The sequence below is a fragment of the Prinia subflava genome, chromosome 5 (genome assembly GCF_021018805.1).
Source record: "Prinia subflava isolate CZ2003 ecotype Zambia chromosome 5, Cam_Psub_1.2, whole genome shotgun sequence".
In the NCBI taxonomy this organism is placed as follows: Eukaryota; Metazoa; Chordata; class Aves; order Passeriformes; family Cisticolidae; genus Prinia; species Prinia subflava.
The window spans coordinates 4561658-4580167 of NC_086251.1; the positions used below are offsets into that span (position 1 = coordinate 4561658).

Genomic DNA, 18510 nt, shown 5'->3' on the forward strand with positions numbered 1-18510 from the left:
GGGATGAGGCTGAAGCTCAGCCAGTGGTTCCAGCAGCCATCCCAAATCCTTTCTCTTGGTGGTTCCAGCATCCGTCCCAAATCCTTTCTCTTGGTGCTGCTGTGACAGCGTTGTTCCTGCTGGAGGTAGGAGTCCAGGGATGGACTGGTGGGAGATGCCTCCTGTCCAGGGTTAGGGCTGCAGGGGTGGGAGCCTGTCCTGGGCACTGCAGGGGTGTGGGTTCTTCCTGGGGCTGGCATGGGGCTGTGTGGTCAGATGGGAATTGCTGGGAATGCTGATGTCCCTTATTTCCCTCTGGTTCCCCATGTCTCCCTAGGAGGTGGTGGGAAAGGGAGAAGGCTGCTGCTGGGAGCAGGATCTTTCACCATGGAGGAGAACAGCACAACAAACTTCACCACGAATGATACACTCTATGGATCTCTGGATTGGGAGGAATTAATCAAGGAACAATGCTCCAGCATTCCCTACAGCCTGATTGCCTTTGCAGGAGTGTGCCTGGGGATTTCACTCTGTGGGCTGGCGGGGAATGGGGTGGTCATGTGGTTTCTGTGCTTCCACACAAAGCAGAGCCCCTTCACTGTCTACATCCTAAACCTGGCTGTTGCTGACTTCTCCCTGCTCCTCCTGTTTCTCCTGCTTATGCTGGCTTTTCTGACCTTGGTAGCATTTTGCACATCTTTGTTGCCTTTTATTCATCACTATCAGCATTTGGTGTTTTTCACTGGGTTCCTGTGCCACCTGTTTGACCTGAGCGGCCTGGGGCTGCTGGCAGCCCTCAGCGTGGAGCGCTGCGTCTCCGTCCTCTGCCCCATCTGGTACCGCTGCCGCCGCCCCCGGCAACTCTCGGGCATTGTCAGCGCGGCCCTCTGGGCCCTCGCAGGGCTTTTGGTGTCCTCCCTCTACCTCACTTTTACTGAGGACTCTGAGACCATCCTTGAGAGTGTAGTCCTTCCTGTGATTTCCCTGATTTTGTCCTTCGTGATGGTGGTTTCCAGCCTGTTCCAGTTCCTCAAGCTGCGCTGTGGCTCCCGGAGGCGGCAGCCGGGGAAGCTCTTTGTGGCCATCCTGCTCAACGTGCTGCTGTTCTTTGCCTTCAGCATCCCTTTCTGCGTGGAGGTTTTCCTCAATCTCCCTTATTCCGGTGATTTATTCCCAGAAGACGCCTCTCTGCTGCTGGCACTGCTGAACTGCACCCTGAACCCGGTGGTTTACGTGCTGGTGGGGAGCTGCCGGCGGCGGCACTTGCAGCGCTCCGTCAGAGTGGCTCTGCGGAGGGTGTTTGAGGAGAAAGCTGGCAGTGAGGAGGGGAGCCACGGCCCTGGGGACACTGTGGTGGAGGTGACAGCTCTGTGAGGCACTTGTGGACACGTGGCACCCGGAGATGTGGCACCTCAGAGACAGACAGGAGTATGGAAGACAAGGGTACTCCAAGCAGTGTACCCAGGCTCACTCTGGTTCCCCGGCTCTATTCCCCATGGAATAACCCTCATTGCCCCATCTACAGGGAATAAACTCTGCTGATGAGGCAAAGATTGCAAAAATGGGCAGAGCAAGGGGTGCTGGGTTGGTGATGGTGGGATTTGGGGTGTAGGGGGTAAGAGATGGGTGAAAATTACAATCTGGGGAAAAGAGAGAGAAAAAAAAAAGAGAGAAAGAGAAAGAAAGGGAAAAATGGAGAAACGGGGGGAGAGAGAGAGAAAATTAAAAGAAAGAATGAAGAAAAAAAATAAAGACAAATACAATATTTATTCACCTTGTTCTGTTTCCTGTATTTTTCCCCACTATCCTTTGATTCATTTCTATTGGTAAAGGAGATTTAAAAGCCATGGATTCTGATCTGTCCTTTTAAAGGAAGAAATACCAACACAAAGCATGATGTAGATAAATGCAGAGACTCTGCCAAGGGCTGGTGGAAATTAAAATAACATACAATGATATAATAATATAAAACAATAATCTCCAGTGATGTATTTCTTTGAAATACAAGACAAAGGAGGATGAAACTCAGTGAATAATTTTTTAAAGTTGGAAGGAACTGGAGCCATTTTCTGTTCTGTGGTGTGGAAACATCCCTGGTTCAGACAAGAAATGGACTTGGTGGATGTGAATCTTTTCAGTCCTTGAAATGTTCACTTTAGGAGGCCCAGAATGGCTCTGTGAGCCACAAAAGGCTGTGGGTGTGCTCAGACATGGGAATTCTAAATTAAGAGGGACAGATGGATTCTCCTTCCAGTAATTTTATGTCTGCTTCCAGCAGGAAGATTGTTGGTACCAATCTCATTATCAGAGATCTGAGTGAAAAGCAACACTGAGAATTTAAGAGTTTATGAATGACAAGGATTTATCCTGAGCAGGATTTCTTTGATGAAATTTGGACACCAAGACATTTCATCCTTATCAAATGAATATTATTTAATAGCCACTGGAAAGAAACAGGAACTTTTAAAGTGTCCTAAATACAGGTCAGGTAAATTCTGTGGTCCAGGTGCTTTATGTGCCACAGATGGGGACTTAAAATAATGACCTAAAATATCTACAAAGAGGGTACTGAGGCTCAGGTGAGATGAACCTTCCCCAGTACCTCGGAGTTCTTCAGTTCTGCCAGGACATTCCAGGCAGGATTTTAGGAGGACATGGTTACTGTGTCTCGGGTTTCCCGCTCATCTCTGTCATCTGAGTCTTGGAAGGCCCTCTGGAATGCCTGCCTGAGGGTGAGCCTGAATTTGCGATCCCTGTAGCTTCCCACCAGGAAGTAAATGATGGGGTTCAGGGTGCTGTTGACGCAGGACAGCACAAAGCCAATCTCCGGGGAATACAGGAACTTGTGGCCCAGGAAGTCCAGGAGGATGAGGACACTGAGGGGCACAGCAAAAATGATGAAGAAGAGGATGGTGAGCATGATGACGATGAAGAGCCGGCCCGTTTGGAAGGTCTGGGAGCTGCACTTGACGCGCAGGAAGAGGGTGAGGCTGAAGAGCAGCATGAGGGGCGTGCAGACGAGGAAATCCAAGGCTCCGATGGCGATGAGCAGGTGCCGGCAGACCCCGGGAGAGGGACGAACGGTGCACAGAACATATCCCAGAGTGTTGAGGAGCAGGGACAGCGCCCAGAGCAGGCCGGACACCACGGCAGAGAGCTGCTTCGGGCGGTGTGTCCGGCACCAGATGGGCGACAGCACGGACAGGCAGCGCTCAATGCTGATGGCAGTCAGCAGGTACAGGCCCGTGCCGTACATGAAGAGATCCAGGAAGAGGAATATCCCAAACTGCACCCCCACGTTGAACTGCATCAGGTACTGCACGGTCTCCACGGCGATGCACAGCAGGTACCCGAAGTCGGCGGCCGCCAGGTTCAGGATGTAGACAGTGAAGTGGTTCCTGCGGATGCGGAAGCCCAGGTACCACAGCACCAGGCCGTTCCCCACCATCCCACAGGCAGCACTCAGCAGGCAGAAGCTCTCCATGAACTTGAGGACAGTGTAGGATGCCTCTGGTTGTCCCACAGCCCCGCTCTGGTTGGTCCCAGGAGCCGGGATGGCTGTGGTTGGAAGGAGGATTGGTGTGGTTGAGGGTCTCATAGTGGGTGATGCAGACCTGGGAGCAGAGAGGGGAGAGGTGGTAACTCCAGGGTGACTTTTCTAAAGGGGTTCCTTGGTTTGTTCCCGGGCTTTGTAGCTAGAACTTGATTTAATGGAATATCAAACTAATTTGGTCTGGAAGGGACCAAGAGCCTGGAGTAACAGGACAAAGGGTAAAGGCTTCACACTGCCGGAGGGTGGGTTTAGAAGGGATATTGGGAATAAATTCTTCCCTGGGAGGGTGGTGAGGCTCTGGCACAGGTTGTGCAGAGAAACTGTGGCTGTCCCATCCCTAGAGGTATCCAAATCCAGGCTGGAGCAAACTGGGAGAGTAGAAGGTGTCTGCCCATTGCAGGGGGTTGGAACTGGATGATCTTTAAGGTCCCTTCCAACCCAAACCACTCTGGAATTCTGTGATTCCATGAGAACAACTGATAGTTTTTTATACTGATGACTTATTTCTGTTTTAATAAAGGGCCATTTGATGTGGTTGTCCTGGATCCCATGCACAGTAACAAATAAACATTTTGATCTGGCAGAGCCCGCAGCTTCTCCCTCAGAAACTGCAAGAACCACATGTAAGGAACCACAGATTATCTTGTCCTCACGGGACATGGGAGTTGTGTCTCTCATAACTTTTCCACACCATAGGTCACTGTTTCTTTCCCCATTGTACCAAGATCTGACTGAGAATCTTGGAAAAAAATAAAGGGTTTAAGACCTTTTTTTTTTGTCTGATGAGAACAAATACAGTGGTTTCCTGCAGTCTCCCAACCAGCTGTTAATGTGCACATGGAAGGCAGAGAAGTTAAAAAGAGGACAGGAACAAAAAATGGGGTTTTCTGGGAAGATGTGAATCACTGAACCATGTAGCCAGCATGAATCCTCTGTTCTCTCTTTGTGGTGCAGCAGTACACATGGAGACAGACTTCCAAAAGCACCCAGAACGTGACAGACTGAATCACTGCTGTTCCATCCCAGCACCCAGGCACGCTGACCCCATGGACAGAGGGAAAAGAAGTGTGTGGTGCAGGGAATTTCAAGGCCAGGTTGGATGGGGCTTGGAGGAACCTGGGCTAGTGGAAGGTGTCCCTGCCTGTGGCAGGGGGTGGGACTGCATGGGCTTTAAGTTCCCTTTCAAGCCAAATTATTTGAGGATTCTAGGATTTCCTTTAGGGTTGATTGAAATCAGGGAACTTCAGGCCGTGCAGAGCTGGATGATCACATCCTCAGGTCTTACAGCACCTTGAGCACTTCTAATGTGAAGACTCTGCAGAACAGCCCTGTGGCTGTTTCTCCCTGACAACCTGCTGCAGGCATGGCCACAAATCCAAAAATGATCACATTTTTGCAGAAATTACCGCAAACAGCCTCAAGTTCTGTGCAGCTTTTCTGCCGTGAGAACAGAGGAAGGCTCCGTGGTTGAGTGGTTTCCTGGTTTCTGTGCAACTCTGAAGATGGTGTGAACATTTGAGTGTCGCCTAAGCTCTCTCTTGGCTCACTGCAGCCTCCACAGGTGCATCTCTCTCTGCTGGGGATTCAGGGAATGACAGGTGATTACTTCCCCATGTTAAATGGCTTCATGCCATTGATCATGTCATAGAATCATGATCATGACATGTTTGGGTTGGGAGGGATCTTAATGCTGATTTTGTTCCAACCTCCTGCCACAGCCAGGGACACCTTCCACAGACCAGGCTGCTCCAAATCCCTGCCAACCTGGCCTTGGACACTTGCAAGGATAAGGCAGCCACAGCTCCTCTGGACAACCCGTGCCTCTACACCCTCACAGAGGAGAATTTCCTCCCAAAATCAAATTAACATCCACCATCTTCCAGTTTAAAACAATTCCCCCTTGTCCTGTGACTCCAGGCCCTTCTCCCAAGTCCCTCTCCAGTGGTCTTGGAGCATCACTGGAAGGTGCTGCTTGTGCACAAAGACTGCCAGGAACAGAAATGGCTGCAATAGGTAAATAACCAAACATCAATAGTTATACCTTCTGTTGTAATAAAAGTGATGAAATCCTTTTCTTACTTCTACGGACTGTGGAGAACACTGCAAAAGTCACTCATCATTCTCATTTATTTATCATATTCCCTTGGAAAGACTGAATTCCTGTCTCCAAGGCACATTCAAGACATGATTCTACTTCCTTATGTAAGTAATGAGTGAAAGCTCTCCTCAAACAGCAGCAGCCTGAGTCCAGGTGGTCTTTTTCTCCCTTGAGATTAAACATCCTCCCTGTGGTTTGCCTGCAAATCCTCCCTGTAGTTCCTGAGGCAGAAGAACCCTGACCCCACAAAGATGTCTGAGACTATGGACAGAAAGTTATCCTGTTGTAATGCCAGGTGTCTGAGCAATGACTTTTTACATTACAGAGGTGCCTTTAGAGCAGTTCAAGAGCGCTTGTTCAGGGAAAAGAGTCCCTGGAATGAAGCTTTCCTTATATTGAAAATTATTATCATCGATTCCTGACCTACAGCAAATTTCTGTCCAACAAAGGAGGTAAATATTTGATCTTTTTTCCTCCATTATTTTTGTTTCTCCTCCCTTCCCCAAAGCCTGACAGAAACCGTCAGAGTGCAATGGCCAAGACACACCTCAGAATTTCTCACCTTTTTTTGCGTTCCTGGGAATTTCAGCGCCTGTGCCTGGCAGTGTTGTCCCCTGGACTGTGTGACACAGGGTGCAGCTCAAGTCCTTGTGTCATCCCGCAGCTGCTGGGCTGGGCAGCTACTGTTTAAAAAGCCATGGTGTTTTCAGCGTGACCCTCCAGGCAGCCAATCACTCATGGGGGAAATACCTCCTCTGTGTGGCTATGATCACTCAGATTTGAACCACTTCCCCCTCCCCTCTTTGCAGTGTCATGGAAACATTAGTACTTCTCCCTTCCTCAGCTGTTCTTGCAAGAGCTGTCCATAGAAACCTTGCGCTGCTGTTGGGGCCTACTCGAGGCCCTGAGATGCTCTGGTTTCACAGCCCCTGAAAATGAGGTTTTAGTGCTGCTCACGTAGAGAAATTTGAAGTCCTCTCCCGTAACATCTTTGCTGGAGGTTTCACGGCCTCCCTCAGCACTTCTCATTCCCTCCTGTCCCTGCCCAGCTGTCACACACCTGTCATCACAGTGAGTCCCCTTCTGACCCACAGCCTCTCCCAGCACAGCTCAGCACCTTATGGAGCCCCTGCTGCTTCATCCAATCTTGCATCCACACTTCCCACCTCAGCAGTTCCAGATGCCCAAACCCTACTCGTGCTGCCCTCATCATGGAGCTCTGGGCTCAGGAGCACCTCTCAGTGCACCCTCACACCCCACAGGCTTTCAGCACAGTCCTTCAACACCTCAGGCACTTCCAATTTCACAAAATTTCTCTAGCCCCGTGCCTTTCACTTCCAGTTTCACAACTTCCCCTGAACAGAGCTTCAGGCTCTTCCTCACCTTGTGTCTCCCAAAGAGACAGAACACACCACCACCCACCCAAAATATCCCAGTCCTGTCCATGAGCCATCCAGATCCACCTGCCAAAGGGCATGGAAACAGAGAAAACACCTTTCTCCTTTCCTCACATCCTTACAGGGAACTATTTTGGGGAGGTGCCAGCCTCTCCTGTCAGTCCTTTGGGCCAGGGAAACAAAGGGACAGTGTGTGATGCCACCCAAATTGCTGCCATGTGTGTTAGTGGGCACAGGAACGGGCAGATCCAGCCCAAATTTGCTTAGCAGGTCAGAAATTCATTTGTACATCTTCAGCTCCTGTCGTCATCTGTTCTTCCTCTTCCTTTCACGAAGATTGTAAGACTGTTTTTACTTTCTTACCCAATCTTATTTCCTATAGTGGTTACTGGCAACCCTCATTAACCTGGCCAGGACTCCAGGCTATGGTGTCAAATGATACTTAAATTAAAAGTCTGTTTTTATTCACAGCACTATTTAATTTCCTTCTTAATTTGAGAGTTTCCTTTTTCTCTGCATGGATTGCTGGCATTCCATGTTGGGAGACGTTTAAAATGCCTTTGTTGTTATTGGGCCACTCTGAATTTCAGTCAATGTCAGCAAAACAAAGGGATAGGCAGTGGATGAAACTATTGATGCACCTAAATCACAAGTTGAAAATACACAGTACATTTCAGAGCAGTGATGAGTTGGAGTTCAAGTAATACACAAATTCATCAAATTCTGGAATGGTTTGTGTTGGAAGGGACTTTAAAGCTCATCCCATTCCACCCCCAGCCATGGGCAGGGACACCTTCCACTATCCCAGATTGCACCAACCTGTCCTGGAACATTTCCAGGGATGGGGCAGCCACAGCTTCTCGGGGCAACCTGTGCCAGTGCGTCACCACCTAGGGAGGAATTTATTCCCAATATCCCATCTAAATCCACCTTCTGTCATTTAAAGCCATTTCCCCTAACTGATTAGGTGAATAGATCCATTTCTTTCCAGAGGAGAGCTTGGAGTGGCAAAGGTTCAACTCAGCTGACTCTGCAGATGTACAAAAGTTGACTTCCTCCCCTCCTTCAGTTTTCCCCATTTGTAAAGTAAGGATTTTTTTTTTTTAACTTTTACTCTTCGCTTCACTGACCTTTGCTGAAGCATGCAAGTTCTTGCAAAAGGCCTTATTCCCTGGGCTATCAGCAATGAAATTTCATGGAAAACAGGGATTTGGAGGGTCATGAAGAAGAGACCCAAGCCATCTTATGTCTCTCTTCTACTTACTACTAGAAACCTCCCATATTTTTTTTTTCATGAGGGCTTGTGGAGTGTTTTTTGGGATACACAATGACTTAAAAATCCTTCAAAATTTTATTATTACACGCTGTGCTATAAAACCTAAGCTGTGGATCTAAGGGGCCTTTACCTTTGGGAAACACACAAAGCATGGATTAATGTCAGAGTCTGGGAGTGTTAACTCGACCAGGTCACATCACATGCTTGCCCAATGTAATATTCAGCTAACCTACTGGCTGTTATTTCCAAGAACCATGGAATTGTTAAGGTTGGAGAAGGCCTCCAAGGTCAAGTCCAACCATTCCCCAGCAGTGCCACCATTAAGGCTTGTACCCAAGTACCACATCCACATGTTTTAAATCCCTCCAGACTGATGGTGACTCCACCACTGCTCTTAGTAAACTGTGCCAGGCCTGGACCACCCTGTGAGTGAAGAAATTTTTCCTAAAATCCCATCTAAACTTCCTCTGGCAGGATGGGATTTATTTCTTCTCCTTCTCATCACGGAGCATTCACACCTCCTTCCTCCAGACCCAAGAGCCCTTGAGCTGGGAGATTTCCTTGGAGAGGGTAGAGGAGGTCTGCATAAACAGGGAATTAAGCCCCCGAGGAGGAAGGTTGCTCCCTCCTTGGGGAGGTTTGAAGAAAGTTACTTAAACAGGTTTTTTTTCCTCTGCTTGCTGGGCTGTGTGTGCACCCTTCAATGCCCAAACTCCCTCACAGAAGCTCTAACATGGGCAGGAAAAGCCAGGAAACACTTGGTGATACAGGAAAGTAAGGAATTACATTAGGTGGGATTAAAAAAGGCATCTCCTAAGCAAGGGTTGGAAGCTTTTCAGAAGCTGTTCTCTGTTCTTTAAAGCCTCTACCAGGAAAGGGAGATGTTGGGGACATAAAATCTTACAGCTCTTACACAAAAATTAGATCTCCAAACACAGACGAGGTAAGTTTTACAGGATCTTGTACCTTTCCTCTTTTCTTTCCTTTTCCTGATTTCCTTTCCTCTTTCTCCCTCCCTGTCTATCTTCTTGACAAATGTGAAAATACAAAAACAGATTTCCCCTGAAGCTGTCAACCATCTCTGGCTCTCTTTGGCTGTAACCATGTGCAGAACTGGTTTTGCAGTCCCAAACCAGGTTATCAAATTATTTTTCAATTAACCACCTGAGATTTTAGGGGAAGACCCTTGCAATAAGGGGATGGTGCAACTCCTTATCCTTTTTGTTTTTTTAAAATTTTAACAGTCCACACTGTATTTATTTCATATTGCAATTGATTGCACTATATCATGTACCTCTAGTCAGTGACTAAAAAGATGATTTTAGGGGTAAGACCCTCTTTCTTGAATATATTTTACCTCCTGCCAGTAAAACTGCAACCACAGGAAAAGTCACAAACTTTCCCAACTTCCTCTTTAGGCTTTGCTTTTCTGAGTTTGAGAGAAATTTTGGTTTTACTACATTTCAGCATTTCCTGTGGGTGTTTGATCAGCTTTTTGCCTCTGCAGGAGTTTCTGATTTTGCTCCATTTTAAAACCATGAAATAACAGCCTGGATCAGGTGGCTCCATCCCAAATGAATCCAATGGGTGACATCCCTGACCAGGGTAGTGGGATTGGAACTAGATGGTCCCTAAGGTCCCTTCCAACCCAAATCATTCCAGGAGTCTATAATTCTATGGCTGTGCCTCATACAAGGCAAATTAAATATGTAGAGGAGGAAGAACAACAGAGAACCAAACAAAAACCAAAACAAATTCAAAAAGCACAAAAAACCCTAATTCTAATACTATGTATTTCTTAGAGAGAATGCACTTCTGATAAAGAATTCATTTTTAAGAATGAAAAAACGGATGAATCATTTTGTCTTTATCTTTCCACATTTCCAGGCTCTGCACTGCTCATTGCCCAGTAGACTGGCAAGGAAAACTCCAGCAGGATGAAAGAATTCATCCTCGTGAGCTTCTCAGAGAACCAAGGGGTGCAGAAAATGTATTTTGTGGTGTTCCTGCTTTTCTACACGCTCACAGTGGCAGGAAATCTCCTCATAGTTCTCACTGTGACGAGCAGCCGGCACCTGAACTCCCTCATGTACTTCTTCCTGCCACCTGTCCTTTGTAGATGTTCGTTTCTCCTCTGCCACATCTCCCTGAATGATTTCTGTCTTCCTGGTGGAAAATAACACCTTCTCCTTTGCAGGCTGCATAGGGCAGCTCTTTGGGTTTCATTTTTTGGGCTGCACAGAGCTTTTCATCCTGATGGCCATGGCCTATGATCTCCACGTGGCCGTCTGCCGTCCCCTGCGCCACCCCGCGCTCATGTCCTGCTGCTGTGCGGCCGCATGGTGGGGGTCTCCTGGGCGGGGGCTTCCTGCATGCCACCCTCCAGACCCTTCCCACCGCCCTGCTCCTTTCTGTGGCCCCAACAAAGTCACCCACTGCTTCTGCGCCGTCTGTCCCCTGCTCCACCCGGCCTGTGCCAACACCTGCGCTGAGGGCCTGGCGGCGGTGGCCAAGAGCAGTCACCTCCCTGAACTGCTTCCTCGTCCTGGTCACGTCCTGCGTGGTCATCCTGGTTTTCCTGAGGGGCCAAGCTCTGTCCACATGCGGATCCCACATCACTGTGGTGACCCCGTGCCTTGGGCCCAGCATGGTTGTTTACATCCGCCCGTCCGGTGCCCCCTCCTAGGACAGGAGCGTGGCTGTGCTCTGCACGCTCATTACACCCAAGCTCAACCCCTTCATCCACACCCTCTGGAATGGGGAGGTGAGGGCAGCCACAAGGAAACTGTGCAGGAGGAAAGTGGAAAGCAGAAATGGCAAGGGGTAGGGCTGTGGTCATGTTCCCAAAGGATCGGAGACAATCAACCATGTTTTGCTGTAATTTCTTCTGTGACAATGCCCCAAAATGTGCCTTTCAAAGAACATCTGGCTGTTGGCTCCTGCTGTAGTTAGGAAGGCACTAAAAGTTCTTTTCATAATGGGAAAGACATTGGGAACTCTGGCATTCCCTTCCTATTCCTTGTCAACGAGCACAGGCCCAGACCAGGGCCTCCTGAGCAACTGCAACACCAGTGCTTAAATACTGTTAAAAATACACAAAATGTTGTCCAGGTAGAGGATCCCATAAGGAAAAAAACCGAACCAAACAACAACAACCAACAAAACCCCTGATATTAGAAGCTAGTTGGGTGGTTTGCTGATTAAGGAACAGAAAGGGAAACTTCCAGGCCAGGCTGGATTGGGCTGGGAGCAACCTGGTCTAGTGAAAGGTGTCCCTGCCCATGAGATGGTCTTTAAGGTACCTTCCAGCCCAAACAGCTATTCTGCAATTCCATAATTATCCTATAATTCTATTTGCTTCACCTTTCTCTGCCCAACAGGACTAAATAAAATAAATGTATTTTTTAATTCTTTGGATGTGAACACCAGTGGGGCTTTTTTAGAGGTCTCACTTCTGAGTGCTGCTGAGTAAATACTCGTCCATAGTTTATGGAAGGTGCCACTGGAAACAGTGCCAGGCTCCTCTACACTTTGCCAAGAATTCTTACAAGAATTTCATACTTGAGCTCAAAAGTTGCTTCTGTGCTTTACTGTGGCAGTTAAAATACCTGGTGAGCAAGGAAAGCTCACCACAAACCTTTGTGAATTTTTGAAGTGATTTCCTGAGTTACTTCTTGTTTTCAAGATGTAAGTCAAATGTCTAAGGGATCACAGTGATATTTTTGCTTTGTGCTGTCAACATGTATATCAGTAAGAAATGAGATTGTAGATGAGAAATACTGGCTTAGGACATAAAGCAACATTTGTATCAATTTATATGAATTTATATAAATGTCCTATGTTAGAGGCATATTTACTCCGATGTCTCTCTCCAGGGACTACACTAATAACTACCCAAAGAACAATTTCAGCTCCATGCCCACTGATGATTTCTGACAAAACTCTCTTTGCCTCTGGGATCTCATTACTCCTGATAGTCTTGTGCTTCTGTTGTGTGATTTACTTGAACTATTTCTGCTACAGAAATAATTGTACTTGAAGATGCTCCTGGAGGTTGGTTGTTGGGGTTTTGTTTTGTTTTGCAGAATGGCAAATACAGATGGGTTGGGCTGTTCTTTTCAGGGCTCAGAGCTGGCACAGACACAGAGCTGCTCTCATAACTTCTGAGCAGCACCTTGCAGAGAGTTTCTAATGGAACTGAGAGGTTCTGATGGAACCCCCTGAAGTGGTTTGGGGAGGTCGCCAGAGGAATGACAGCAAGCGAACCCTGTGGAAGTGTTCTGGGATTGGTTCCTTTGTTTTGATCAGACCCCACTGAAATCCTGCCTTTGCAAAGCAGCATTGCTGGTGAGTGACTTCTGTGAGGGCTATTTTATGATTTAGAAAAAGAACCCTTAAAAAATCAATTACATATTTAGAATCCCAGAATGGTTTGATTGGAAGGCACCTTAAAGCTCATCTTGTTCTGACCTCCTGTCCTTTGAGCAGGTCACTCCAAGCCCCGTCCAGCTTGGTCTTGAGCACTTTCAGGAATATCACACACTAGTGATCCTTGTGTTCTGCGTGGGAATGCTGTAAGGGTGGATTTGTGGGTGTTTGTCAGTAAAGGAGGGCCACCAACATCTCATTCACTACCCCAGTGTCACTACAGGTGTATTTATGGGGTGTTCCACACCACAGCTAGGACCTGGGTATTATTTCTATCGCCCTCCTTAGCTAAATAATCAGAGCTTGTTATTACATGTCAGTGACATATTCCAGCTTGGATTTCACTGTTACTCCTTCAGGGAAGTGTTTGCTTTAAACTGAAATTGTCCCAGAAAAAAAGCAGAAGAAATACAGTGGATATTCAACATACCAGAGGATATTGTGTATGTCCTGTAATGTCCTCTGTCTAACGATTTGGCTTTCTAGGTATTTTAGGGCAGGTTTATTTAATGCTGTTAGCATCATAGACATCTGGTTTCTCACTTGTAACCTCCTGCTTGCTGAGTTATAAACTCCTCAGCAGAAATGAGCTTAGAAGGGATTTCCTGGAGGGATTTTAAATATACAAGTGCATTCCTCTGCTGGTCCCACATGAACCTCCACAGGACAGTGAGTGTATTTGTCTACTGAAGAACTTCAAAAATTCCTTTAGAAAATAGAGAGGTGGAGAAACCATGCAGGGTTTTGCAGCTTCTGCTGTGATGGAAACACAAATTTCTCCAGAGAGGAACCTCCCAGACCTGGTTTCTGCCCATGTATTCCCAGTTTCAGAGTGGATAAGCTAACTGGAGAGCCCTTTCCTCAATTTAGAGGAGCATCATTAGGATCAGAACATGGAACAGCTCATGCTTGAGAATGGCAGCAACTGCTTCAGTCATGGCACTTCAGATTTCCAGCAGTTAAAAGTACAGCACAGCATTTTTCCAGCATTCATGGCTCTTGTTATCTGGGAGCAGGATGTGCTGGAATCACCATTCCTGAAGGGATTTAAAAGCAGTATGGATGTAGTGGTTGGGGACATGGTTTAGTGGAGGGCTTGGCTGGGGGGGTGATTGGACTCAATTGTTTTTCCAACCTTAATAATTCCATGATCCTGTGATTTCTCCCTGACAGAATGGTTGCACACCAACTACAGTGCAGGAAAATAGTGGTCAGAGTGAGTTCAGAATGTCAATGTGGAGGGGCCAGAGACCTGAATAGGGACAGAAGAGGGGGTGAGTGCAAACTCTGCTTTCTGTAATTTGTGACATGACACTGTGCTTTCTGCAGCAGCAAATGCATCCTGCTCACACCATCCATGAGCCTCGGAGCTGTAGCGCATTCCCATAAGCCACCCCCCAGCTTATGCCATGGAATCCTGAGCTGCAGCAATGGCACAGGACAACTTCTCCCGTGTGACTGAATTCATCCTCATGGGGCTCTCTGACACCCAGGAACTGCAACTCCTCTTCTTCACCTTCTTCCTCCTGGCCTACGCCATGGTCCTGCTGGGCAACCTCCTCATCATTGTGACAATCAGGACTGACCCCAAGCTCTCCTCACCCATGTACTTCCTCCTCTGCAATCTGTCCTTCATCGATATCTGCTACATCTCTGTCACCACCCCCCGGCTGCTGGTGGCCCAGCTCTCAGGGCACAAGGCCATTTCCTTTGAGAACTGCGTAGCCCAGCTGTTTTTCCTGCACTTTGTGGGTTCCTCGGAGATGTTCCTCCTGACGGTGATGGCGTTCGACCGCTACACGGCCATCTGCAGGCCCCTGCACTACACGGCCATCATGGCCCGCGGGGCCTGCTGGGCTCTGGTGTCTGCCTGCTGGCTCGGGGGCTTTATCCACTCCATTGTCCAGACCGTGCTCGTGCTCCGGCTGCCCTTCTGCGGCCCCAACACCATCCACAGCTATTTCTGCGACGTGCCGCCCGTCGTCCGCCTGGCCTGCGCCGACACCGCCCTCACCGAGTGGCTCATGGCCTCCAACAGCGGCCTCATATCCCTGGGCTGCTTCCTGGTGCTGGTGGCCTCCTACGCTCTCATCCTGGCCAAGGTGCGGGCCCACCTCTCCCAGGGGCACTGGAAGGCGCTGTCCACCTGCGCCTCACACGTGGTGGCTGTCACCCTGCTCTTCACGCCCTGCATCTTCACCTACCTGCGCCCCGCTGGGACCTCGCCCTCCAACAGGTACGTCTGTGTCATCTACACGATCCTGTCGCCCCTGATGAACCCCCTCATCTACACCCTGAGGAGCAGCGAGATGAAGGAATCCATGCGGAGACTGTGGAAGCGCTGCGGAGCCTCCTGAGACAAGCTGGCTTGGCAGAACCCTGGAGTTACACCCAGAGTTACACCTAGAGTTAAACCCTGGAATCACACTTGGAGTTTCATTCCTACTCTACTCCTACACAATAATGTGATGTACATTTATATACCCATATAACTGTTCATATTAAAAACAATAAAAATCCATGCTGAAAACCCCAAACTTCCTAAACACTTTCACTTGTGTGGGATCATAATTTTGAAATAAATAGATGAATCCAGGATGAGGCTTGTCTCCCTCTCTGACATGCTCTTCCTGTGCTGTGACAGCAGATGGCAGAGGCACATGCACTAAGTGTCCCCAAATTCACCCACTGACACTGGAAGATAGAGACAGCACAGATCCTGCTTGTTGGGTTTTCTTTAGACATGTAAGAATATTTTTAGTCACAATTCTCTTACAGAAGTGAATTACTACAATCATAAAAGGCACAGTACAGAGAGGAAGGAGAAGGAGTGGAGAGGGACTTTGGACAAGGGCATGGAGGCAGAACAGGGAGTGGCTTCACACTGACACAAGGTGGGTTTAGATGGGATATTGGGAAGAAATTCTTCCCTGTCGTGGCCTGGCATGGGTTTCCCAGAGAAGTCATGGCTGCCCTGTCCCTGGAAGTGTTCCAGGCCAGCTTGGATGGGGCTTGGAGCAATGTGGGATATCAGGGATAGTGGAAGGTGTCCCTGCCCATGGCAGGGGGTTTGGAATGGGATTGTCTATAAGATCCCTTCCAACCCAAACTGCCTCTATGAGGGCAGCAGTTACATCACCAAATCCATCAGGGATAGAAATTCAGCGGTGGCCATGAGGGGAGCACCATCAGTTTCTTTGTGCTGGAATGACCTAGGATTGGATTAATCTCACCTAAATAAAATCATGGAATCACTGAGGTTGGAAAAGCCCTCTAAGATCATCAAGTCCAACCCAGCACTGCCACTACCACTAACCCATGTCCCCAGGTGCCACATCCACACAGCTTTTAAATCCATTCAGAGTTAGTGACTCTGCCACTGCCCTGGGCAGCCTGTTCCAGGGCTGGAAAACCCTTTCCATGAAGGAATTTCTCCTAATGTCCAATTAGGAGAATTGCAACACAGAAAGTGAAAGGATTTTCACTTTGCCTGTCTACTTCTGCTGTCTTAAATTAGCCCTCACTCCCATACCTGTAGGAAGAGGAGGATCAGAAGCATCAGCAAGTCATTGATGGTCCTGGTTAAGAGAGATTTCAAAATATCTCTCATCCTTCTGCAAATAGATTTCTTTTTAATAGTGAATTTCTACTCAGGATCATCACAGAATGGCTTAGGTTGGAAGAGAGCATTTTTTTTTTAGTATTAGAGAAAAATGTTGAAAAAATAAAATGTTTTTTAGGTCAATTAGGGTAAATTTTATTTGAGAAAAAATGTGTCACTGGGATAATTTTTTAACATGCCAATAAAAGTTTTATAAATATTTTATTTATAAATCAATGCAAGGCAAATTGGAGCTGTGATCCAGTTATTTTGCTGTCAATTTGTACACCGGGTATACACTGGAGGCATCAACAGTAAACTGATTTGAAATAATTGCTCCAATTTTGATAAAATAAATAAAAAATCCATATTTTTGGGAGCTGGGATTTCAATACAAGGAGCTTGGAGCAACCTGATCCAATGGAATATGTCCCTGCCCATTGCAGGGAGTTGGAATGGGATGAGCTTTAAAGTCCCTTCCAACCCAAACCATTCTATGAAGACAAACAATTTAACATAATTGATTTTTCTCCCCTGGAAACATCTTGGGACGACTTTAACAAGGCCTCAGAAGATGCTGTTAAAAAGTTGGTGCCTGACAAATTGCAAAGGTGCAGCTTTGGCACCTGAGTTTGTCCCTCTGTGTAAATTGGCTCCACTGCGCACCATTAAAATCCCGAGTTCTTTCTCTCCTGGAAATTATCAGTTCTATGAGCTCACCCTCAGATTTATTGCCCTCACCTAGAGGACAGTCAAAAATGGCCTCAAAGGGGAAAAAAAACCCTTTGAGAACAGGCAGGATCTCTACAATGCTTTTGTTAAATCCCAAGAAGCCTGAAGAGATCCCAGGCTAATCAATTGTATTTAAAGACCATGAGACTGAAACGCAAATGGACATGAGAGAAAAGGGAGCATTTTCAGCAGACTCCAATCAGTGTGGGCTCACCATAAGCATTCCTAGATGGAAATCTCAAACAATGACAAAGCTGGGTAGTCCCAGAAATGGACAAAATCAAATCACTTTGGTTACATTACAGTGGGGATGGCATGGAGGGGTGGGCAACAGGGTAAGAGGGGTCTAATCCGTCAATAAGTGCACATCTGGCTTGTGAAAATAGAGATATTTTTGTTGTTTGTTTTGGGGTGATTCTTTTTAAATGAATTTTTATAATAAAATATATTGCAATATAATTTTTATTTACTTACCCTGAGGCAGAACACTTCTCTCAAAAACTATCCTGTGTCTCTACTTCTAATAACCGAGCTATGAATATCCCTGTAAATAAGCAACTTAGATGTAGTTGAGAGCCTGGGTGACTGGCACCTTTATCAGGCAAATGCATCCCCCCCGAAAAGAAACATTTATGATTTATGAGGGGAGCAGAATCACAGAATGGTTTGGCTTGGAAGGGAGAGGTGAGGGATGGATCTCTTTGCTGTATCTCTTTCAGGCATCTGGGTTTATTACAAAATTCTTTAGTGCAAAACTTCATGGGAAGAGTGATGCCTGATGGTCCTTGGGTTAACTGCAGCACATAGGGAAAGGTCTGGACCATGGGATTTATTCCAGCCACAGCTCTGTACTCCCACAGCAGGACAGGCCTGTGCTGTGTGACCCTTGGGGAATTCCAGTTTATAGAATCATGGAATGGTTTGGGTTGAAATGGACCTTAAAGGTCATGTTGTTCCACCCCCTGTCATGGGCAGGGACACCTTCCCCTCTCCCAGGTTCCTCCAAATCCTGTCCAACCTGGCCTGGGACACTTCCAAGGATGGGGCATCCACAGCTTCCCTGGACACCCTGTGCCAGGGCCTCAGCATCCTCACAGGGAAGAATCTCTTCCTAATAGCCAATCTTAATCCCTCATCTTTTAGTTTAAAACCATTCCCTCATGTCCTATCACTGTTTGCCCATGTAAGACGCAGAATCTTTAATTTTCCAGGAGTTTGCAAACAGAGAAAACAGGCTGGAAGAATGATGGAGTTAAATCCCAAGAAGTCAGAGTCCCTCATGTGAGCAGTGCAGAATTTATGATCAGGTATTGCTGGAATATGAACAGGCCTGTTCCCAGTCCTGGACATCACATGGGAAGGAGCACTCCCATAAATCACACATGGATGCTTAATGGAACCAGAGTGGAATTTTTGCCAGCTCTTCAAAGCAGTGCTGGTAATTTA

At 47.3% G+C, this 18510-nt stretch overlaps 3 protein-coding genes and 1 pseudogene across 4 annotated transcripts; 3 read left to right on the plus strand and 1 right to left on the minus strand.

Annotated features, from left to right (window-relative positions):
* The first annotated feature begins 337 nt into the window (after window positions 1-337).
* LOC134550554 (mas-related G-protein coupled receptor member H-like) lies at window positions 338-1775 on the plus strand. Its single transcript, XM_063397292.1, has one exon. The coding sequence runs from the start codon at window positions 367-369 to the stop codon at window positions 1351-1353; it is 987 nt and encodes a 328-aa protein (XP_063253362.1). The 5' UTR covers window positions 338-366; the 3' UTR covers window positions 1354-1775.
* Window positions 1776-1977: 202 nt separating this feature from the next.
* LOC134550555 (proto-oncogene Mas-like) lies at window positions 1978-17609 on the minus strand. 2 transcript variants are annotated; one of them, XM_063397295.1, is made up of 2 exons: window positions 17539-17609; window positions 1978-3593 (listed from the first exon to the last, which is right to left on the minus strand). In XM_063397295.1, the coding sequence occupies exon 2, from the start codon at window positions 3575-3577 to the stop codon at window positions 2624-2626; it is 954 nt and encodes a 317-aa protein (XP_063253365.1). In that variant the 5' UTR covers window positions 3578-3593; window positions 17539-17609; the 3' UTR covers window positions 1978-2623. The 2 variants fall into 2 exon arrangements, with proteins under 2 accessions (XP_063253365.1, XP_063253363.1); XM_063397293.1 differs by lacking the exon at window positions 17539-17609 and adding an exon at window positions 6193-6752 and having other exon boundaries at window positions 2158-3593.
* On the plus strand, window positions 10214-11130 carry LOC134550551 (olfactory receptor 4S1-like; annotated as a pseudogene).
* On the plus strand, window positions 14162-15088 carry LOC134550553 (olfactory receptor 4Q2-like). The gene has a single exon (XM_063397291.1). The coding sequence runs from the start codon at window positions 14162-14164 to the stop codon at window positions 15086-15088; it is 927 nt and encodes a 308-aa protein (XP_063253361.1).
* Window positions 17610-18510: the final 901 nt, after the last annotated feature.